Consider the following 25236-nt stretch of genomic DNA (forward strand, 5'->3'; position numbering starts at 1 on the left):
TACTCAATACAAGCATCTAGCTCTCCAAGGAAACCCAATTCTTTACACTGAATTCCCAGGGAATGCGATACACAAAAAATTGGTTAAGTTAACATTGCTGTCTCAGGAACATTTAAAGCAAGACTGCTGAATAAATCATCAGGACAAGCATATACAGCGTAAAGCAGACTTCATCCACCTTTGCAGCGAAACTTTTCTTCTTTTCTATGTCGTCTCGTTCTTGATCTTCCATATCATAGGAACAGGTTTGAATCTTTTGTGACAGTCTCCCTCTAGTGGCGGGTGAGAGTGACTGCTGAGTGAGCTTTGGTGTGAGACCGATAAATAAGAACTGCAAATATAATTATGCAATTATATCGACAATGGCAGCAAAATACAATTATAAGCTAATGCAATTACTGTATCTGAGCAAATAATTAAGGTAATTTTGTAAAAATACAAACAAAAAATATATTAATTATCACCTTGGTTAGAACTCCCTTAGCCTGTTTGTGAGCAGACTAAAAGCCAGCACGTCATTTGGTTGCAAGTTTGATTTCTAACAGCAAAATGTGCCCCTTAACAAATGGAGAAATTCTCTCTAACAGGATGACATCATTTCTACACGTTGATATGAAGCAATATTTTAGGTATTACTATTAATAATAATGAGCACTGTTTTTCCTTAGCTCTGACTCATTAGGCTCCACTATCTCCCAGTCCCTCAGCTCTGATCCATTAGGCTCCACTATCTCCCAGTCCCTCAGCTGTACCCACTGTGCTGTACTTCACCACCACTAGACCACCTAGGCTGGCCCTGTTTGAGCACAGGGGGTTTAGAGTTACTTGTTATGAGATAGCAGGCTCCCTTTGGTGACCTGCTAAAGCAAACAACTTCCAGCTGCTTTTTTTTTCACCTCTGGATGATAGAAAAAAAGATAACCACAAAACCAAGTCATCTCTTTTCTGGTATGATTTACATACACATCCAGTATTTGTATACCGTGCAATTCGCTACATGAACTCTTCAAATAGAGATCTCCCATTGTCCTGGCACCAGGTAATTCTTTGATTCCAGTTCACTAGGACGTTCTTAATCTTTTCTGGGAATATAAATATGTAGCTTTGGTACATTGCTTATGAGTTAACCTGCACCTTAAATGTAATATTTATGGAAACTCTTGCTTCATAAATGCATTGGCCAGTCAGGAAAACTGTTTAAGTGCCCTTTAGCTGTGTATTGTTTAAAAACAGAATGATTAATTCATTGACCTTTCAAACCGGTCAACCCGTCTGATCTATTAACCACAAAGCAGTGAAAAGCAAGCCTGGTTCAGCTGATTCAATTAAATACAGCGTATGGAGTTCTTCAGCTCCTTTAAATCTAAATAAAGCAGATTTTATAGCATAGAGCCCTCAAATCAACAGAGTGAATAAATCCACTATTAGGGAAATGAGAAAAGAGGATTGCAAGCCTTCTAAAATGTATTATCATTATCACACATTTCTTTCATACACAGGGATAGGCAGAACATGGGATAAGAGGCTAGGTTCTGGTTGCCTAGGGGATTATGAAAACCAAAGCCTGTAGTCCATTTGCTGCTATTCTTTCTTACTGCAGTATGTTTTTGCACAAGGTTTTGATCCTGTGCCAGATTCCCTATTAGAAAGATGCACAGCAGCATTGGAAAACTGCTACTGTGGTGAAACACACCTGGAGCCCCATGGTTAAAGAGCACTAATGAGTTTCAGGGATTTTACAAAACAAATACTGTTATTGCAGGTGCTAGACGTGGGTGTGATGCTATAAAAACACAATTTGTCAGAGGGCTGTTATGCTCAACATTATAATAATATCTTTATTTTTATATAGCGCCTTTCATAGTTGACCATCATCACAAAGCACTTTACAGAGGTAGGCTGTGAACTGTGAATTATATGCAGAGTCACTTACAATAGGACATTGATTTAACATCTCATCCGCAGGACGGAGCACAAGGAGGTTAAGTGACTTGCTCAGGGTCACACAGTGAGTCAGTCAGTGCAGAGGTGGGATTTGAACCAGTGACCGTCAGGTTACAAGCCCTGGACTTTAACCACTGGACCACACTGCCTTCTATGACATCAGTTATGACATGAGATACAAAAAAAAACTATGTTGTGTAAATTTCTTGTTCCTAATGTTCCCAACCTAAATACTGTAAAAAAAACGCCTGTAGCCCAGCCTCCCAGTTTTCTTCAGACAGGAACTAAGATAGGAAGAGCAATCATGGTTGTACAACTAGACCCATCCTAGTGTGGTCAGAGCCTCTCTCCTGTTTAGACTAGGCGAGATGAAAGCATGTCTCCTGTTTCTGTTTGCAAAAAAAAATGTGTCTCTCAAGCCCACTGTTGTTAATATAGGGGCTGGCGTTTTTTTCTGGTGATAAAATAATTAACCTCGCAATGGTATGATGCCACAGGCCACTCAACAAATTGAATTGTCATAATCCTTCAAGCTAGCTTTCATAGGTTTTAGGTAATAAATGTATTTTATTTAAAACCCCTTTTCTATAAACACAATATATTTTTCTGTGTCTCTCTATATACAGCATATATTGCAACAAATGCAAAGGAGTTCACTTACAAAATGATCTGGAATGGGAAGGCAGCGGCACTACAATAGCACTGATTCTGTACTAAGGCATAATCAGAAATCAAGGGCTGCTACAATTTATGGGAAGTCCTTGGTAGCATGGTACAATTTTAAGGACAATATGTTTTGTACGCTAATGTCAGGCAAGCTTACCTGAATGCATAACTCCTTACTAAACCTGGGCTTGCTCCCTACTGTGCTAGTGTCCTAAGGCTGGCAGCATCCTTATTGAAAACTGCTTTAGCCGGCTAGTTAAGCTGAAATGGTTTTTCATGACAAATATGGAAAATATGACTTCATGACAAATATGCAGGTTCTTTAGTTTTAATCCTGGGGGGGGGGGGGGGGGGGTGGTTCACAGAATTTTACATGGGCAGGACACAGACCCCCCTGACACCCTCAGACACCCTATATAAAAGGACTCTTTCAAGAATATAGCTTTACAGTGGTGGTTCCCAACTCATCCAGTGTCACACTACAGCTGTTTACTAGAGCTATTCTCTGCAATTTCATCCTGAGACATGACCAGCTGAACTGCCCTGGTCCTTCTCTTTCTGTTCTCTTGTCAATATTGCTGATTGGCTCAGAGTGCCATCTCAGAGACTCTTAATGGGTCCTATCTATCAATATCTCAGCTTCTAATGCTGAAACTTTGATAACATCTAAAACACTACAATTGAAGATTGGTTGAATCTGACGGGGCAGAAATTGAGTGCTGGGATAAATTTATTTGTTTTTAAACACAAAAAATCAATTAAACCAATAATCCTGACTGTGGGCCTTGAGCATGGAACAACCTAATTACCAAGATACAAGCGTAGCTGAATGTAGTATTTATAATAGTTATTTATTGCTGAAGGAGGGCAATGTAAAATTGATGCAAAAGCTTTTGTACATCAGGCCCTTCACATTTTTCATTTAACTGGAGGCAGACACTTCAGATTTTATGGACTACCAGCATATGCAATTATTGAGCTCATTAAATATTGATATCCAGGAGTAGGGCACGCATTGTCACCGTATCCTGATGACGTTTCTAGAACAGCATTGTTTGTTGTCTTCCTGCACATTGAGATGTTTGTCTCTCTGTTTAAATATGTACACTCCATGCCAGATTTCATTAAATCTTTACTGCCTGATGATTATAGGGGATATATGTATCATTTGGTCACATTACTCCACAACACATTGTTCCATTCCTGTTTCCAGCTGTTCTGTTTTTTAAGCACTAGCAACGTTAGTCCTTATTTACAGAACTGTAAGGGCTGTTTTAGGGAAAGTTTATAAGGACTGTTTTCTTTTTTTCATAGACATTCCCTTGGGCTAAATTAAAAAAATGAACATGGCAAAAAACAATCCTTAACCAACATTCCTTTAAACAGTCCTGTTTTGTGAATAGGGCCCAATATCACCTCAACAATGCAGCTAGTTTAAATACAGCACTATAGATTAAAACTTCCCTTTGTGCAGTAGATTCATTTCACTCCAAGCTGCATGCTGACCGTGCAGCATGAAAAAAAGCCCCTGGAAAGATTGTGACAGTATAAATTAAAATGAAATTCTCAGCTTTCCAACTTCTACCAAACTCCTACCAAACTCTGTGAACAAAAAAAAATCTATGTAGTGCTTCAAACGATTTCACAATGAACCTGCTGTACCTTCACAATGGGGCCTAAGTAACTTTGTGCGTTCGAGTGCTGGGTTGCAGTGTGGAAGGTAATGGGCAGTTTGAGTGCTTGCCTGCAATGCACATTAATATTGAGAATGAATTTGCTTCGTGGCCAGTTGTATATTTTTCTGATTAGACTCAGTTCCAGTAAAGAAAGGACAAATACATGAGGATTTTGATAAGCCACATGTTCAGCAATCACCGCTGGGCAAAGGGAGGGCTGGCAAGGCAGCAGGGAATAAATAAGCAGCATGTGCTTCCTGGGAAGGAGAGAAGTGCTTGCAATGAAACCTTTTCAAATTTATGCAAGCCGTGCTTTTGGTCTCATGTGGACTGTTTGCTGGAACCTGGGTTGCTTTTCTTCATATTATTATTATTTATTTCTTAGCAGACACCCTTATCCAGGGCAACTTACAATTACATTATTTTTTTACACATTATTTTTACATACAATTACATTATTTTTTACACATTATTTTTACCATACAATTATCCATTTATACAGTTGGGTTTTTACTGGAGCAATCTAGGTAAAGTACCTTGCTCAAGTGTACAGCAGCAGGGTCCCCCACCTGGGACTGAACCCACAACCCTCCGGTCAAGAGTCCAGAGCCCTAACCACTACTCCACACTGCTTATATAATGTTCACAACAGGTAACAAATCATTTCTTTATTGCTTCTCTTTTTTTTACCCAATTAGCTATGCAGTTAATCAGCGGCATGCTGCTCTTAAAGAAGAAATATTTTATTCTGTTAATCAAGTGTGCTAAAGACATGCAAATTATTTGAAATAGAATTTAACTGGAATTTGTTGAGCAGGTTTTCATTTTGCACATTTTTTGACGTTGTTTTGTATGTCTCAATAAATTAAATGCTTGAATGAATCACAATTACAACTGTTTATTCAATATATCCATACCTATATCATGGAATCACAGCTATATTGGTAGGATGTTGTTGTACTTGTTTGCTTTCAGTTGTACGAGCGGTTTTGTGGATCCTTCTCCAGAGCAATCATATCCTAACCCAGACCCTGACCCTGACCCTAACTCTATCCATACTATACAGAAGATTTGAAACTGACTTGCACTGCAGTCTTTATAGTGAGCGGGTCTTTATATAGAGCTTGTATATACTGGATAGTGGATTTTCAAAGAATCTGGTAACAACAGAGCTTGAGACTGGAAAGGATTCTCAACGGATAAACTATGGCCGACCCAAGCCAAAGAAGAAAGCTCCTGTTGAGAAATTGCACTGTCCCCGGATCCGATCTCGGCAGCACAGTTAAAAGCATCAATTAAAATCACAAAGGAAAGGCAGAAAATAAACAGTGTCAAGTACCGCTGCTTAAACCCTCTTTTGTGAAAAGGGAAAATAAATGATTTGCTACGACCTAAATTTACACTCGCATGAATTCCTCTCTCTCTGCCTAGTTCTGTATTGTATCTCAACTTATTAATTATTGTTCTACTTGAATAAATGCTTTTAATTGCATTTTTCTCCAAACAAAGGAGCTCGTAACAAAGCCACAGATGTGACAATGCAGTCCTATTACATGTAGTCCTCTTTACTGCACATTATTGGCCCTGTTTTTTTTTTTTGTTCTGGGAGGCTGTTGACTGTTGAATTAACAATGACATGGTTTGACAAGGTACTCTTTTCTAATTTGAAAATCAATGTATCTGGCACATCTTGCCTATTCATTCATTCAAATTAAAAAAAACATTTCTTTTGTAAACCAGCGTGGGCACCTCCGAGTCAAACACAACTAGATGTGAACTTGCAGTATAAATGCTTGATAGGTACATAGCACTAAAACCAGTGGGCTCTAGTCAAAAGGTATTTTTAAAAACTCTTGAGAAAACTAGCGACGATGGGGAGGGGGGGACTCATTATATGCATTTCTATTTTATGAACAGTAAACATTATGTACTTAATCAAAACAGACTTGAAATAACCAAAGAGTAATACAATGTGAAAGTCATCGCAAGCAGATCACAGGGTGTCGGCTCTGTCATTTCATATATTTTTTTTTTTTTATTTACCTGTACAGCTGAGAAACTTTCAACCAATCAGAGCATGAGTTTTGTCTGCTATATTCCACGCCACGTGTCACGTATGTTGTCTGTGTGAAATACATAGTTATAAAAACATTTCATACCCACACAGCACTTCAAGACACTTTAGAACCGGCAAGAACCTTTAAAAGCCTCTGCGATTACTGAAATGCAGGAGTAGGCGTAAAAAAAGGTTTTGTTAAGAAATAAGAAAAAGGAAGCAAAAGAGCTACTGCACATTAATTGTACTTAACCCTTCATCAGCAGGAAGAGGTGCAGATACACCCCAACGTGTTTATAAAGTGCATATCTCGTAACTCTTTGAAGATCGCGGGATATCCATGTGATTAAACCCATATCTAAAGTATTTTTTAAAATGCTTAGCACTTCAAAACAGCATTTATTCAGTACAGAGCAGTTTAAATAATAGTACAAAACATAATAGCATTATGTATGTGGGGTGCATTTGTACCCATTTCTGACTTCCGTCAATTATTGCTGCGGATTAAGGGTTAATCTCAGTAGCTGCGCTAGACTCTCCCCGGTGAGGGAGCTGAGGGGGGCTCTTGAGGGGGCTACACTCTACTTTGTGTGGGTACGTATAGTGTCCGCGCACCAGCGACCCCTGTAGACTGGCCGGGCGCCTGCGGGCTTGCCTGTAAATTGCCCAGAACTGCGTGGTCCTCCGACGCTGTAGCTCTGAGGTAGCTGCATGGCAGGCCTGCAGAGTGAAAAGAAGTGGACGTCTGACTGCACGCATTTCGGAGGACAGCGTGTGTCCATCTTTGTCTCCCAAGTCAGCGCGGGGGTGGTAGCATTGAGTCGGGTTGAAATAAACAGTAATTGGGCTTACCAAATTTGGGAGGAAATAAAAAAAAAAAGATGTGGTTGCATGTAGTTTGCAAACCTCGACATTTCACTGCGTATGGGGAAACGTTGTTGTTAGGCAAATACATTGATTGAACATCTTTTTTTCTCCTGTATTGGAAAGCTTGTCGTCTTTTGAAATGTCTTTGTCGCATCACTTTTACTGCCCACTTGTGTTGCACATTGATGCAATGTTGAAATAAAACCTTAAAAACAAATGACATAGACGTAATAAAAAATCCCCAGACTTCATTGTTATTCGCCTTTATCTACACATATCGAAAAATACAGTGCACAGCCAAACTGCACATGAAGGTCAAAAATAAGGTTAGCATGGGGCAAAGCTTGTGAGTGATTATTAAAAAAAAGCACAGGTGCCTAGCTGCCAAATCAGTGGAGAAAAATGCATTTAAAAACTGCGATCGGTTAATATGACCGTGTGTTAAAGCGTTGTGTTTATCTCTGTTTATTGTAGCTATGAACTATGAAAATATGTGTTATGCCCAACACAGAGCTACTGCTGCCCTGGTTAGAAGTCAGTTGATTACTTAATGGTTATGTGTGCACTCATTATCGACTTACAGATTACGTCTTAGAAAGCTCAGAAACAAAAGTAAAAGCTGCTTTTCAGTTTCATCAAAGGATAATGTGAGTTATGTGGCATTGATTTTGGCTTTTACTCTTGAATAAATGTACTATCCGCCACAGTCATATAATCACGACTCCTTAGAAGGAGAAACGTACATTCTGAAGTTGGTTTCAAAGTCATTAGCATGTGAGTTAACATTTTTTGTTGGATATACATTTATTTACCCTCAATGCGTCTCAGTTTTAAAACAAAAAATATTCCAGAAGTTTTAATGTTGCAGGTGGAAGACAAATTCATAGGTTTTCAACAGAGCTGTCTGTGCATAAAAGCTTTCTATTAAGGGAATGTAAAGCCTGTTGACACCTTAACCCTTTTCATTATCATCCTGTACTTGGTTCTCCTGGGCTGTGATGTGTAAATGACCCTCCGTGACATTCAGCACAGAGAGGCCGGTATGAATATTTCAAGCAGCGCCGGAGAAGTCAGGACCACAGCACAGACAGCAACTCACCCTGTGAGGATCCACACAATGGGATGATAAAGGGGAAAGGAGGGGGTCTCTGGTGCTAACATGCAGGCATGGGCAGGGGGCTCCACGTGATGATCAAATAGCTGTTCTGAATGCACTTGACACTAAGATTGGGGTCTTTGAAAAAGAAGGTAAGTAATATGTTCTCAACTCTTGAATGGTGGATAAGTCAGTGATGAGCTATTCAGTTTTAGTTGGTTTGAGATTTGTGATTACCAGTTCTCCTTGTTTGAATCCTGAACATCCTCCCATTTGGACAAACAGATCGTCCCAGACAGTGCCAAGCTGTACAGACTATATCTTTACAAACAATGTTAGGAGGAGAATAGTTCAATATTCCTGTTCAGATCCAAGCACTCTACTAAAAAACAACACAGGGCAACATAATAAACTGTGTACTGTAACCATACCACGTAGCAGCAGTACCCATGTATTGCTATGTGTGGTTGCAGTGTGCAGGTGTAGAGGTGATGCAGTGCTCAAGACAAGAACAAACAACAAAGTACTGGTGAAATGGAGGTTTATTTTGTAATGCAAAGTCTGATGACAAACAGTAAACAATAATGATAACAGGCAATACACAGCGTTTGCATATTGCTCTGTTTAATCCATGGGTTGGTCCCGAAATAATAGTCCCAGTATTTAAATACCCACAGTTAACACAAACATGATCACAAGTCCACAGTGAGTGCTATAGTGGTCATGGTGCAAACACAGTTTAATCGTGACACAAGTTAGTGGTCATGGTGCAAACACAGTTTAATCGTGACACGAATGAAGTCTTGTCCGGGTTTGGTGCTGGCCTTCATTGACAGCTCCGGATCGTGTTAGCCGTCTAACAAGAACAAACAAACAGTTTTAGACACGACAAAACAAACAAAACACGATTACAACATGAGTCTCCTTCCGGTTTAGCGTTAACAAAGAAACAGATCACCTCGCTACGTCCCCTTATGTACCGTCAATCACACCCCCTTGGTTAACGATTGCAACCGCTCCTCCAATCCGCAGCTGCCACATCGTTTCCCTTCCGGGTCGATGATTTAGTGTACCGTAGCTCCTCCCCCTTTCTAGATGGCCGACTTCCGCCTAACCCTGGGAATGAATTGTCTGGCCATCCAGTCCAGGGCACTCTATTCCCTTTACACAGTGCCCTCACAGGTCGGGAGGGAGATTTATCACCAAGAATCATTCTGTCTCTGTCAACAATGTTACAACATATTTATCCATCATTTATTTATGTAATGGTTACAGTGTTTTTACCCAATAATTAGATGACCCAAAAAACAAATGGGTAATGGAAGAATAACACATGTTCACCAGGGTATTGTCAGTGCCCTGCAGTTTACACTGGTACCACTGCATCTACCTTGTTCTCTTTAATATGGAACAGACTCGATACTGTATGAGTAAGCCATTCTGTATATAGCCATGGTCTCAGTCCTCTCATTAACCTCCTGTAGTGATCTGCTGCAGGAATGCGTCACCACCAGGCAGAGAGAGCATTAGTTTGTCCAAGAAAGGAAACGGTAATGGGATCCTGGACATGATTATTCCGCCCCTTACCGAACCAATTAAACACAGTCAGGCTAAGATACATATAGATTACACAATCAGACACCTTTGTTAGCGAAATAGTATAACCAAGTTCAGTTAAAATCATTTTAAAGGGGGTTGAACATGTTAAACAGACAATCAGATCAAATGGTAAGTGAAAAATAAAATACTGCAACAGTTTTGCATCCCACTATTTAAATAAGAATTTTTTCTTCATAAAGTCAAAAGAAACCTGCTGAATAATGTAATGTAACCGCTCTGTAGTTTTTCATATACATAACAAAAAACTGACAAATTGAAAAATGAGACATTTCTAACATGAAATACTGTACTAGTATTATGGCTTCCAGTAGAATGCCTGAAATAATGTTGGCTTCCTAACCCTAAATCAATCCATGTCCTACTGCAGGTAAATGACTAATTATTACTGTCAGAATGCCATGGATTCTTCAACTTTTAGATTTAATGCAGCAATGCACATCATGAAGCCAACTTCCAGCTACTGCACAGGTATTGCAGAATGTGTCTTGTATGGTAAAAGCAAATGCAATTACCAGGGTTATGGGACTTGTTTCAGATTGCTTTGGTTAAGTGTGCATCCAGAACTAGGGCTGAAATGGATCTATATTTAGTTGCCTAAACACCTGCTATTTCATGGAACAGCCTGAAATCCAATTCAAGGTGACTGTACATTTTTTCCTGCGCTGGTTGACATTTCACTGAGCAGTCAATATACAATTACCTCTCGCAGCTCTGCAGACATCTGGATTTGATTTGTTTGGATTCTCAGTAGGTATGTAATTGTAGTTATTGACTTTCACAGTGGTTAATGAAAAGAAGGGTGCTTACTGTGGAAGAACTATATGAAGAACAAGAGTTTACACTAGTGTCATTGACAGAATCTGCAATAACAAATAAAATAAATCATTAAAAGCCCGTATTTCAGGCTGCTTGAAAAAAAGGATTATTGAAGGTCACGAACTCCTGCCTTCCCTCACACAAACAGTTTCTATAGAGATATGACATCACCAATTCAATGCAACTGGAATTGACACATTGAGAAAGACATTGAGAAAGGCTTCTAGTTGAAAAATGTGTTATGTTTTATTTTCAAAAGTATTCATACTCTTTGATGCTATGATAGTATTGTCTAGAAGGAGCAAGACATTTCAATATGATAATGCAGAACCTAATTCTAGAAAAGTCTACAAAATGCTGGATTGTAGGTGAGCATTCTTAGCGAGTATAAAAGGGTTAGGCATAGGATGATTGCTGTCATTACCAAATAAGTCAATATGGGAAAAAGTAAAGAGCTATCTGAAGACCTTAGGCAGAACATTATTTATTGTCATAAAGCTGGAGAAGGATACAATAAGCATTTAAGTATCCCAATTTCAACTATTGTTTCTATTATCAAGAAGTACAAGACTCATGGTACTGTCACAATGCTCCCTCGGTCTGGAAGAAAGAAGGTTCTTTCCAAGAACAAGTAGAATAATTGTGAGAAACAGTCCGAGACTGACTGCCAAAGATATTCAAAGTGAATTGGCTACAGGTGGGACTGGGGTTTCCATTTTAACCACAGGTCGAGTATTGCGTGGTGGAGGACTCAATGGTCGCAGGCCAAGGAAAAAGCCACTCTTAGGAAAATGTCACAAATACAATCGCTTTAATTTTGCAAAATGGCATTTGAATGATGGATATGAGTTCTGCTCAAATGTTTTGTGGAGTGATGAAACAAAAATCGAGCTATTTGGTCATGCTGATAGTCGTTACATTTGGAGAAAGTCTGGTGAGGCATACAAAGAAAAGAAAACCATAGCTACTGTCAAGCATGGAGGTGGTAATATCCTTCTATGGGGCTGTTTTTCCTCTAATGGCACAGGAAATTTAGTTCCAATACATGGCAAAAAGGATTCCATAGCATACCAAAAAATATTGGCCAATCATCTGAAACCCTGAAAATTTGGTTTAAAGCACAACTGGACGTTCCAACACAACGATCCAAAGCACACATCAAAATATACTTCAGAATGGTTAAAGAAGAATAAAATCAAGGTTTTAGAATGGCCAAGTCAAAGTCCCGATCTAAATCCCATTGAGAATCTTTGGTATGAGTTGAAGAAGGCTGTGCACAAGAGAAGGTATCAGCACAATTCTAAACTATGGGCTGATACAAGCAGGAAAGCCTGTGTACCCAATGCTGTTGCATCTCAGTCTGGTAGTCCCTTTGATTGATGAAGCTCACACAGTGTCAATTTGAACACATCTGCCCCATTGAAACACTGTCAAATTGACAGTAGGTTACAAAATCCCAGCTGGATTTTGTAACCTGCTGCCTCTGGTGTTCTATTAAGTGGCCTCCCTTGATCAGCAATGAAAAGACTCTGCAGAAGATACAAAGATTTGGAAATGTGTAAATTAGAGAAGTTTCATTTAGATTCAATATGGCTTGGTGCACACCCTCACATTTACATCACAGTTGTAAACGGATGGATTTGTATGTACAGTATAAATATATTTGAAAATAAGAAGAAGAAGAAGAAGAAGAAGAAGAAGAAGAATATTATTATTATTATTATTATTATTATTATTATTATTATTATTATTATTATTATTATTATTACTAATAATAATAATAATAATAATAATAATAAAATGACATTGTCTAGGCTTAACATAATATTATTGTGAGTGCTCTTATGAAGCACATCTATGATTGTGGAATTACATTGTCATTCCCTCCACATTTAACACAATAACTTCAAAGATACTTTAACATTCAGATGTTTGCTTCCTATAATCTGCTGAATGCAAATGGCACCATCTCAGCTTCCACTCCTGTCTTCTTGACCAGAGCTGTTTGGAATCAGAAATGCCTTATTTGCAGCTTGAAGTGATGCATTAAAATGATAAAAACAAGCCTGTGGAACTCATTCTAATTCCCGTTCCTTTTATTCGGTGAGGATGCTCGAGAGAGCCACCTTGTTATTATCATTATTATAGAATTATTATCAGACTGCCAAGTTGTTGTTTAGAAATTTGTTAATTTACATTGTATGGTAATGAACTTTTGGAATAAAAGATTCAAACAGACAGATTCTGTTGAATCATGGGGGTGACATGTAGGCATGTAGGCTTTCCATATACAGAACAAAACTGCTTTGTGGAATCACTGGTCGTTGATTCAATTGGATACAGCAATCAAGAATCTCATTGCCGATCCATTTGTTGTTAACCCCAAAGCATCAATTTGTATGGATTCCACAGCCCTGTTCAAGAACTTGACCACCATCCTGCCAGAGTATAAGTGCACTTAAAGAGTAAGTCGCGGGGCTCCGAAAAAGTGTTATACTGTCACTATTCATCTACTAGTGCCCTGGAATGGTGCTTCTTGATTGGTGGATGAAAGTTCTGAGGTTTCTAATGCAAAGCATAGCATTCCAGGGTCTCTTAGCATAATCAGTGTAGTGAATTCAACAAACAACACATTCCAGTATCAAGAGGGTGGGAGGGAAGCAGTGATGGCACAGCTTCAAGTTTAACCAACTAAACATACTTCTTTTTATTCACAGTGCATTAGCACTGATGTGCTCATTATCAAAATGATTAGATTGTATTCAACAGTAATTATACACATCACTGTTTGTGTATCCCTTAATTGTTGTAAATTTCAGCTAAAAGGAAAAGTTTCTGGTACAATTAGTGTAGCAGAAAAGCAGTTCATGCCAAGCCCTGCTGAATATAAATCACTCGATCAAAACACATGCAGGGTTGAAACTTTTAGAAAAAAAAGCAATGATGTGTCAAAAAGGTTCAAACAGGCAGACACCTGTGTGTGAAAGCATTGCACTCAGCAACCACAAAAGTGCACTGCGTAATATAAGCAAGCACAGTGAGACTGCAATGAGATATGGAATAGGTATGGTAACACATTTACCACCTTTTGATTTTGTTTATCTGACAAGCACGAAAACACAAAATATTCACATGCTTTCCTACAATAGTACAGCCACCAGAGATGCCACTTTTGCCAAAGTTCATGATATTCTACATATAACGAAAAAGGATCATCCTGTTACTATCACAAATTTCAAGGAAGAGTAGAAAGTCAATGGAGCGCAGATTATTTTTCTAAGGTCTAAGGTCTTTCAATCTCAGAGAATTTGAATAGTAGCACAGTACCACTTACCATTAAATGAAAATACAATGAATTGTTTAATGGAGAACAAATGAACAAATGTTGCTTTACTCTATCCACCCCCCCCCCCAGACCCCAGCCATTATGCATTCTGTGCTCTCCACTGTCTGAGTTTAAAAGCAGCTCCTAAACCACGAATGCAGACGAGCTCAGCTCTTTTGTAGTGTGGTTAAGATGCTCCATCCTGTTACATGTGAATAAAGAAAAATAGTCTATTTTTATATTGATTGTTTATATAGGCAAAAATGTCATGTAATAAATGTTGAGTTTACAATATAACACTCAATTTAACAGGCATTCTCTTAAATCAGGGGCTTGAATGAAGTTGAATTAAATGTGTTAATGACAATTTCCAAACGAGAATTAAACAATTCAGCTTGTACATTCATTTTGTATATAAAGGGTCTTGAAAATAGACATTAAGTTGTTTCTTATTTGCTTTAAATTGTATTTGGTGTTTTTCTCCTTCCAGAAAAAAATTACACAAATGATGTTTTGAAGTAAATAGCTCTGAAAATATGTCCCTTTGTTTGATCCTGCCTGGTAATCCTAATAATGTATAATTTCAAATGGTAAATCAAAGTGTCAAATGCATATGTAATTGATCATAGAGTAGTAAAAACACAAGAGCACATTATGAGCAATGTAATTTGCTCATCCCCAAGTTGATCAGTATTTACCAGATATGCCAAGCACTGGAAATGAAGGCATTAGAGTGTGAGTGCAGTATGTCATTTTCAGTGTGACATTGTCAATGTGACATCTCCTGATGTCTAGGTTACCTTTATATATTCAGCAGCTGGGCACCGAAATAATAAAATAAAAAGTCAAGTGCTTCTTGTGCCAGAAGCTATACGCTTTGGTAGCTCTAGGATTAGCTGCGAGAATCATTATAATTAACATTACCATTGTAATCTATATATAATGCATGATGTAATCAGACCAAATAGTTTTTAATTAATTGGCAGAACTGTAAAAATACCATGCTTTTTTCACATGAAATACTAGAAAAATAAAAAAATAAAAAATTGTGGCAGCTTAAACATCACTCTCTCTCTCTCTCTCTCTCTCTCTCTCTCTCTCTCTCTCTCTCTATATATATATATATATATATATATATATATATATATATGTGTGTGTGTGTGTGTGTGTGTGTGTGTTGGTGTGTGTGTGTTTTAAAGCTTCAATATTTGTAACATTCCCACTGTTCCAGGAAACGTTAAAATGTTTTATGTTTTTCTATAATTCAAAGAAATGTAATAAAATGTAAATTTCTTCAGCTTTCAACAAGAAGAGATGTAATGATAAGGTGTGTCACTCTACCATTCGGGGAATCAAAGCAGACAGCGGGAGTAAATATAGCTACTGCTGTCAGCTTTGGGTTTGAAATCCATTCTCCTGCAGTACCTCCTGTCTCTTCTCTGGAGCAGCAACATTGTTGTGATGGAATGACAGGGTGATGTGTTGCCTTGGTGAAATTGTGTATGCTGATTGGGAAGCTTTGTAACACAGTCAAGCTTCCTGTCACTGCCATTTTGATCTCTAGGCTTTGTCCCGTCTGAGTGAGTACAGTACAGGGTCGCTGCTTGCTCAATGTCTAGTGATAAATTAATAAAACAGTATAGCACTCCATTGTGTTTCTGCAGTGCTTGACTAGGTTTTACTCACACTATGGATTCAAGGTTCAATATAAACTTGGGCAGACATCCTTTACGTTGGCAGTTCAGTTTAGTTGACAATAGATGATAAACATTCCTGGTGCATACATTAGGGCAGCAGTGTGGAGCAGTGTGGAGTAGTGGTTAGGGCTCTGGACTCTTGACCAAAGGGTTGTGGGTTCAATCCCCAGTGGGGGACACTGCTGTTGTACCCTTGAGCAAGGTACTTTACCTAGATTGCTCCAGTAAAAACCCAACTGTATAAATGGGTAATTGTATGTAAAATAATGTGATATCTGTATAATGTGAAATAATGTATAATGTGAGATCTTGTAACAATTGTAAGTCACACTGGATAAGGGCGTCTGCTAAGAAATAAAATAATAATTAGGCCTCTATCACACGTGAACTCATAATTATTGAACATTGTTATAATGTCAGCATATGTCATGCTCACATTTTAGTCTACTACTGTATAACAAGTAATAGTATACTTCTATAATAAATGAATAAACAATATAACAAAGGGAAGAAAAGGTACACTGTGTTTCAAGACTACAAACCTCCTTTCAAAAAACAAACCATGCATACCCTTTGTAGTAGATTTATTTACATTAAATCGACTATGAATAGCTATAGTAAGTGCATCTTCTTCCACTAAAGGGGTTTAGAAGCCTGGGTAGGAGACTCAAGAGTTGTACAGCCCACATCCTAGGTTTGTGGAAAACAAAGGCTCAGTCCGACACATACAGCAATCAAGGGAAATGGAAGAGAAAGCTCTTCCCGGAGACAAAGTGGAGGAATAGAGTGCCTGTACTTTTAATGACAAGGGGTTGCTTGGAAAAATAGTCAGAGTTTTTTAGTGCAATGCAAAAAGCTTGTGCCTTGGAGCCAAACCATTGGGAGAGTGGTCTTCTTGATGTTTTTCCACTATTCTGCTATAACGACATCTTGGGCCCTTCATTGAAACATCTGAAGTGCTGCAGTCTTTCATGAAGAATGGAACTGTAATGTCAAATATAGTTTTTACTGGCCTATATGACTCGGGCTCCTCAATCCTTGAACAATGGCCTACACAGCAGACAACAATCAAAAATCCATTAAAAGTTCAAAGACCTCGCAAAGCTTTTTCATATTGTACAATATGTGTAGGCTGCTTTTATCCATGGTTAATACAGTAGGTTATTTGAAATGGTTTTGCTGTGTTCTGTAATAAAGCTTTGTTGTTCAATATTGCTTTTTACTGTATACAAGAGCATCAGAATAAAACCATGTCTGATTAACTCTTGTTAATAACAACTTCATATAAAACCAACAGTAGATCTTCATACTTCAACAAGAACAACAATGAATCAATAAATCAGTATTGAGGCAAGCTTTCAAAATACAGTTTTCGATTCTCTCATGGACAATGGCAAATTGAGAAAAGAATGAAAACTGTCTAGGAAAAAAGCAGCAGTCCCATTTTTTTTTAAGCGACCAATTGTACTGTAACATACAGGGCTAAATTCTCAATTTACAGTGTCCAATTATTTATTAATTTTTTCCCCTCAACGCAGCAATTCCCTGCACAGCTCCAGTACAGGTTCAGCCAGTTTCCTCTTTTAGACCCAACAGATGTCAGCCAGCTACTGGCCTCTGGAGAACAAAGGTCAGCCTTGTAGATGTCCACCTGAGCTCACATGGTGCCTGGCCGATAGGGTCCACTGTTGCATGATGAGAAGAATCAATCCCTGCTGATTTTGCTTCCAAAACCCACGGGAGTGCCAGAGCCAATGCAATGCTTCCTTCAGAATCCCCAGCAGAATGGAGAAAGTCCAGGTACAAAGTACAGGACAAGTCAGGACCTTGGACAGCAACAGGTATGTCGGAACACAGACTGTAGGAATAGTTGCATGATAAGATCAAGGGTTTGCCAAAGACTGAAAGGCATTCTGTTGAATTTTATAGTTCTATAGTGAGCTTTAAAAAAAAAGAAAAGAATCTCATTGTACCTCATTAAGGAACACCATGTCATTGGCGCTTTGTTGAAGCCTTCCTCAAGTTTAAAGTTTTGCACAGTAATGAAGCAAAAATTCACATCACATGCTTACTGGGTCAGATACTCACTTATCTGCTTGGTTTGGAATTGTTTAGTAGAGTTCTTCACATTGCGTAACTGCATTCAAGTCAGGAAATAAGGAGAACGATCACGACTTGCAGAGATCATCTTATTATGTGTAAGGCTCCTTCCCACTTCCTGACGCATGGATCTCCTTTGATTTGTGTAATCACTGGACAGGAGCTGACACTTCCCCTTCCTTATTACAAACTTGCCTTAAAAAATTCTGATCTCTGATTGGCCGACAAAGGTTCCGACCGTTAACCCAGTACCGATCAATGGGTCAGAACCTCTGTAGTTTGGCAGGTTTTTTTAAACATGTACTTTTATCACATGAGATACTACTTACAAACATTATGATGTATATAAAAGTTTCATAAAATGAATTCAGGGGTTCTAGAAATGTTTTTTTTTTTCTTGTAATCAACATGGAAAAGAACAGATCTGTCTGATATACATGAAAATGTTCCTCTGTTCTCTTTGCATCTCAAGAAAAAGTAAGACTCAAGATGATTCAACCAGGGGGACTTTTCTCTTAGAAACCTATCAGGTGATATTCTGCCCAGCACCAAATGCAAAGGAATAGACAGGCTGAGAGATCAATGTGTAAAGATGAATGTCATTCTGACAATAAAATGTATTACTGGTTTCTGGGCAGGGTGCAATGACCTAATTTAAGCTGTACAACTCAAACCACGGAACTGCACCTCCAACGTCTCATTTTTATAAATAACATCCATTAAGGTAATGGACCCAGTGAAGCAGGAGAGCAAATGCTGGTTTGTTCTTTCCATTGAACACAGCATGAGTTTGCACCTCTGTTATGCAGCTAAGAGCTATAATGTACGTGGAAAAAGCATTTGTCTTCGAAACTGACACACAACTTTTAAAGAGCACCATGGCAACACACACTTTGTCTACTGCCTGTCTTGTGCAAGTGCTGCCATGGGTTCCAATGCTCAGATATGACTGGATGGTTTTTAATGGTTTCTATGGTTTCCTAATAATTGAGAGCTGCTACTCCAAGTCTGAAACCCTATACAAATTGTATGGGGTTACTGGTTTACTTGAATTTTATTTTTGTTTTTTTGTCTCACATTTTGTGTCCCTATAAAAGTTATTTTTGCAATTTTACCTCTCTTTCCCTGTGTTTGCCATGTTTATTAATATGCTTTACCAGACCTCATTATTCTTTACAATCCTTACCCATGCTCACTCATTATTCTCATTAAGTCTAGATTGCAGAGTTACATATAATTAGTTTTATGATTTTTGTGCCTTTTCCAGAAATATACATTCATTTTATTACTTGAATATGGCCCAAAAGACTCCCATTCATAGCGCAGTGGGAAAGCTGTCCATGCTGTGAATGGGTAGAAGCAGCAATGACTTTTTCCAAGACCTTAAAAAGAAAAATCCACAGCACTTGTAACATAATAGCTCTAAGAGGATGACACTTAGCATGTATATAAGATGCAGTCATTAGGTGTAATGTACAAGTAGATAAACATTCTGAATCGTAATAAACCACCAGGATTGTTGTTTATTTTAGAATTTGAAATGTTTACCTCTGAGTTCACAGAATATAAAAACAAAGCACAGCTGTTATACACCGTTGCTGTATATATTATTTTCACACAGGGATACTTGAATATAATTAGACACATTTACTTTATACCTTTCCCTTCTGTGTTGTTATCCATGGTTACCATAGGGATAGAATGTTTTGCAGCTTCAAGTACTTCCATTTCCTACACTAGACATTAAAGACATTGAGAAATACTTTTAGTCAAAAGATTTGTCATTGAATGTATTAATTAAGGATCAGCTAGTGATTTCAAGCAAATCCTGTGATCATTTCGAAAAAAAAAACAAAAAACAAAACATCACATTTTAAATGGTCACTGACTTGTTTTTGCAAGAGAAAGGATTATTCTCCTGTGAACCATAATTAAACCAAGTGCATGGCTGTTATTACAGCTGATAGAATTATTGCAGGTTCAGACAAATACTTCTGCCAGATGCATTCTTTTTAATTCGGTTCATTGTGACAGGTTTACTGCTTCGCGGAGCAGGAAGGGACCAAGCAAATAAGTTCCAATCCAAGCCCCACATTTTTAACGTCCAATTCAATTTTTTTCCAAAAACAATAATTACAATTGATGTACGGAGACGGATGCAGTCTGCTTTCAGTCCCCATTTTTTCTGTTTTCTGTTTGCTTTTAATGCTAAAGTTGTTCCATTGTGGTTGATGCAAAGCATTGAAATGCTCAGCATGCACACAAAAAGCAGCACTCCAGAAGCTTACTAAGATGTGACACACACACACACACACACACAGGCGCACACACACACAAATTCAATTTAACCCATTCAAACTGACATTACCTGCTTTCTCCATAGCCCCCTTGAATTCCTCCTACAGACCAACACTGAGAAATGAAATCCTCCCAAGAACTGCTTCTCTATTGACCGGTCACTCTTTCACAACTAGTGGAGGAAGTCAAGATGTTTTGGGTGTATTGGGAATTCAATAAATCTCTATTGAATATTATGGCTGGAGTCGGCATGTTGGGAGTAAAATTGAGCCTCACTTGTGAAGATAATAACCGTGGAAACAAGCAAAGCCTTTGACCTCAAGTCATTTGACCGTCGCACTCTAGATGGGGTTTGAGTGTAAGAGGGGGCTCTGTTTGAATCCACCCCCTTATTAGCATCACTAAATACAACAGAAATACTGTGGAGAGCTCCGCAGTGTTACGTTTTAGGGTTAAGTAGCATTCATATTATTTTTTCTACAAACTGTTATTAGCTCAATGTTGTTCTGTGATTAAAAAAAAAAAAAAAAAAAACACCAGTTGCCATTCTGAAATGGCAGGGTTATTATTGTATGGTTTGGTAACACTATCGTGTCAGTGTTTCTGATAACAATGTGGTAATAACAATTTGGTGTAAATAGCTTTTGAGAATCTAGCCCATAGTGTGATCCTGCTTTCTCTAAACTGAAAAATAAATCACAATTGGAATCGGAGACAAACCCCCAAAACGCACCCTTTTCCAACGTAAGTGGCGGGAATGATAAGGGGAGAAATGCTACCACTCTCTGAACATCAGGATTATACATTTCAGGGGATGCATTGTGAGCCAGCAGGATATATAATAATAATAATAATAATAATAATAATAATAATAATAATAATAATAATAATAATAATAATAATAATAATAATCTTTATTTTTAATATAGAGGCGTTCACAATAAAAATTGCCGCAAAGCGCTTCACATGAATAAAAACATTGAAAATATTAATAACAGAATGCAAGAAAAGCAATAAATACAAAAGAAACACATAGAACAGTAAAACAAGGCAGAGAATAAAAGGAACATCATTTTAGCATAAAAACACTCCATTATAAAAGTGTGTTTTTAATCTTGTTTTATAAGCAACTTTATAAGAAACTTCCCTTCCAGATCATTCCAGAGTTTTGGGCCCTATAACTGAATGCTCTACCACCTGTGGAATTCTGTGATCTGAGTGGCCATCTAGAAATATATGGTATTAAAATATCATTTAAATACAACGGTGCAAGGCCATTTAATGCCTTATAAGTTAAAAGCAACACCTTTAAATCTATCCTGAATCGGACTGGAAGCCAGTGCTAGCCTTATCCTATAGATACATACACACACCACGTTAGCATACCTACATCATGTTTACATAACACCACTTTGGAAACACACACCTAGCAAAGTCTAAAGAATGCTGTGAGGCTAAAATGGCTCCCCCTTTAAATGTTCATGGTTACCGAATGAATAGAGTTTTGCCCAATGCTTGGCACCACCTGGTGGCCAAATATTGTAAATAATGCATACAGTTACATTAAACTTCCCTTTAAAATGCAATTACTGAAGAAATTAATTCTCAAGATATTTTGTTTTAAGTGTTTACAATATACGGGCTATGAGAGCTATGTTTTTTTTTTTTTTTTTTAATTATTTGTCTTTACTACATTTCTAAAATAATTGTACATTGTAATTGATCTATACTGGATAGAAGGTAATGACAAAGCCTTATAAAAGTTTACCAGAGTAAATTTGCAGAGTAATTTGTCAGTTTCCTCATGTTTACTCATGGTTATACTATGCATGTACCATAGTTTATAATGGTTTACTAAGTAAACTTTTAGAAGTATGCCTTTTGAACAGCACACTTTACTGTGCATTGGCAAGTTTAAACAACACCATCCTGCTGTGAAACTGGGTCTGAGCACTACTTGAAAAGACATTAAGCATCTCGGCTAGTCTGAATACATTCGCTGGTAAAACTACAACAATGAAACCAGACCAGAACAATGACCTGTTCGGCCACTTCTCTGTGCATCCCGAAAAGGTAAGCTCCTCAGCGCCTGTTTAAAGGCAGGGAGTCGGGACAGGGTAGCCTATGTCACATTGAAGGTGATGAAGGTGTTTGGGGACTTGTTGTGGTTGCTGGTTTGTTCCCCTGCACCCCACTGCCTCCCGTTGCTCTGGTTGCAGCTGGAGCTGCTGGGCTGGGGCTTGTTGATGTGGGACAGCTCCGTGGAGACAGCTTCTACCGTGCTGACAGTGTGGGCCACCTGGACGACGTGGACCTTGTTGGTGACCTTCTTGCGCAAGATGCAGCTGAAGACCTTCTTGAAGCCCTTACGAAAGTGCTTGGACACCAGCGCGTAGACGATGGGGTTCAGGCAGGAGTTGGCGTAGGAGATCAGGTGGGAGAGGATGCGAAAGGCGTAGGTGGCCTGGTTGAGAGGGAAGTAGCCGTACCAAAGGCAGAGGATGACCAGGTGGTGGGGCAGCCAGCACAGGCAGAAGAGCACAGTCACGATGATGATCATCTTGGTGACCTTCCGCTTGGCCCTCTTGGACTCAGACATGTCTTCCAGGGGGTCCACGGCCGTCCACAGGTAGCGGATGGTCCGTGCGTACGTCAGACTGAGGATGAGGACCGGGATCAGGTACCCGAAGACGAACGTGCAGATATCCATGATCTTGCGCTGCGGGACTCTCCAGACCGGAATGCAGGCGATCGTCCCGTTCATGTCGATCTGCTTGTAGTAGGTAAGGTAGGGGCCAGAGAAGATGATGGACAGCCCCCAGATGATGCAGATGGAGGTCAGCGCATTTTTGGGAGTACGGAGTTCCCTTGAGCGAAGGGGATAACGGATCGCCAGGTACCTGGAGAACAGAAAGATAAAATAAAGGAATGTGAAGCTCTGTTAATAGGAGACACAGATATTGCTAGTAAGAGTAGTTCTGCATTGACTATGCATGTGTTGCCATTGCATGACTGATGAATTATGATTCCACCATGAATTGCACAGTTTTTATACAAGTGCACTGGATCACCAGACCGGTTGTGATAGAGTGAGGTGAGTGACCAGTACTGTACACACAGACACTTTTTAGAAACTGTATAGGGGTTTATATTTAGTTATCGCCAATACCTCAGAAAATCAAAACTGGGTATGCAATGTAATGCATAAATAATCACTAGTCGGGAACTATTAACTAATTATAAAAATGTATCTTTTGTCTGTAACGAACACCAATGAACACATGTCCAGTATAGTCTTTTTTTCATGTGTAATTAATTTTCTGTGAAGGAATCCGTCTCACAGAATTTATTCTGTGTACGAATATCCACAGGCAGTTTTGTCAATATTATTATAGTTGACAGAATCCCTACTCAATTTTACAATGAAATATGAATTACTGGAGTCTGTTGTTACATATTTTTCCAGTTTAGTTTTCTGGATGCCTTACTTAAAATTAGCAGACCATACGAACAGTCTTGTTTGTTCACATTAATATATAAACTTTTGTCTTTACAAACTGCTTGCACCACTCTGCAGCGGTGGGATGTTGCACGATCTCGATTGCCGCAGATAGGGGGTTCTCACAAGCGGAGGACCTTCCGCACTGAAGTATAGCACCGATACCGCTGTACAAAAGAGACGGCTCCCTTGCAGCAGCATGTATCGGGCTTATGTCTTTTCAGATCGCTTCACGTACCAGCCCTAAACTACCACTTTTACTAGAATAGCACTGGGACTTTAGTGCGTGATTCAGGTAGGTAGGCTACTGACCTGTCTAGAGAGACCGTTGCCAGCGTGAAGATGCTGGCGTACATGGTCAGATAAATGAAGAAGTGGACAGCCTTGCAGACGAATGGACCGAACACCCACTCGTCCATGGTGTAGATGGTGGCTTGGAACGGGACACAGAAAATGATGAAGCAGAGGTCGGCAACCCCAAGGTTAAGGATGAACAAGTTGGTGGTGTTATTATTCATCTGCCCGCTTCGGAACAGCACCGCCAGGACCAGGCTGTTGCCGATCGTCCCGACCAAAAATATGAGCGAGAACACCAAGGGGATTATCACCGACTCCGGTTTCCAGTTCGTTGCGGTGTAGTTCACGCTGTTTGAGGTATCCATGGTGTTGTTCCTTGCGGACTGGCTGTATTTTAAAGTTTAAAGACGCTGTCTTCCCCCTTACAAAAGCATAATTAAAATGCTCGCTTTGTAAGGTTAATTATAACAGGGCAAAGAACGCAACACATGTCCAGTCAGGATCCGGTATCTTTCCCCTATATTCAAATACCGTATGTTTACAGTAATTGTTTTCTCGCTTTGTTTGTTGCAACCCCGGTCAGTTTCCAAACAAACAAACAGCCCCTTTCTTGGTATATTTGCTTGGAGAAGAAGTGCTGTTTGGATGTGTCTGGAATTCGAGTTTAAATAACTTTAGTCTTAACTTTTTTTTGTTTTGAATTCTTCTGCCAAATATTTCAGTTTGCAGAACTTGTTTCTGATGGTGGTGTTGTTGCGGGTTTACACTCAAAGAGCACAGCTCTGACTGACTCTTTCGGTCTCAGTGCCTCCCCGATCTGACTGCATGCTTCAGCTCACATTCTCTCACTACACCGCCTCGAGTTCTGAAGCGTATAAAGCGCCGCACTCACTATATAGTAGTAGAGGAATCAGTAATGTGCAGCCCTAGAGGCTCGTGGTAACCAGGGAGACTAAAATCTCAAAAGTGAATGGTGGCCATAGAAACCAATCCCCCATGCCCCTAAAACTATAACGTCACTCAATGTGGTGGTCTGCAGAATAATACAACTCGTACAGTATTTGTAGTCAATGTCTTTATGCACACGTACAATGCGCCTATTCGGCCAGTAGGGGTCATTCATTACAGTATGTGCATAATACTTCATAATCCCTTTGAAAGCCCACATGCCATGCATGTGAAGTTTTTGCACCATGCTGTGTCAGGTGTGTTGGAATGGCATTTTTATACTTATATATATGTTATGTCAGATAGGGCTCCCAATAATCAAGAAAGATCT

General features: G+C 39.0%; 1 protein-coding gene across 1 annotated transcript; it reads right to left on the reverse strand.

The window, feature by feature from the left end:
- Window positions 1-21817: 21817 nt before the first annotated feature.
- Window positions 21818-24836, reverse strand: LOC117423605 (galanin receptor 2a-like). Its single transcript, XM_034039666.3, has 2 exons — window positions 23973-24836; window positions 21818-23061 (listed from the first exon to the last, which is right to left on the reverse strand). Exons 1-2 carry the CDS (start codon window positions 24320-24322, stop codon window positions 22284-22286), a joined length of 1128 nt encoding a protein of 375 aa, XP_033895557.1. The 5' UTR covers window positions 24323-24836; the 3' UTR covers window positions 21818-22283.
- Between the last annotated feature and the right edge of the window lie 400 nt (window positions 24837-25236).

The sequence above is a fragment of the Acipenser ruthenus genome, chromosome 17 (assembly GCF_902713425.1).
Source record: "Acipenser ruthenus chromosome 17, fAciRut3.2 maternal haplotype, whole genome shotgun sequence".
NCBI classification, from domain to species: Eukaryota; Metazoa; Chordata; class Actinopteri; order Acipenseriformes; family Acipenseridae; genus Acipenser; species Acipenser ruthenus.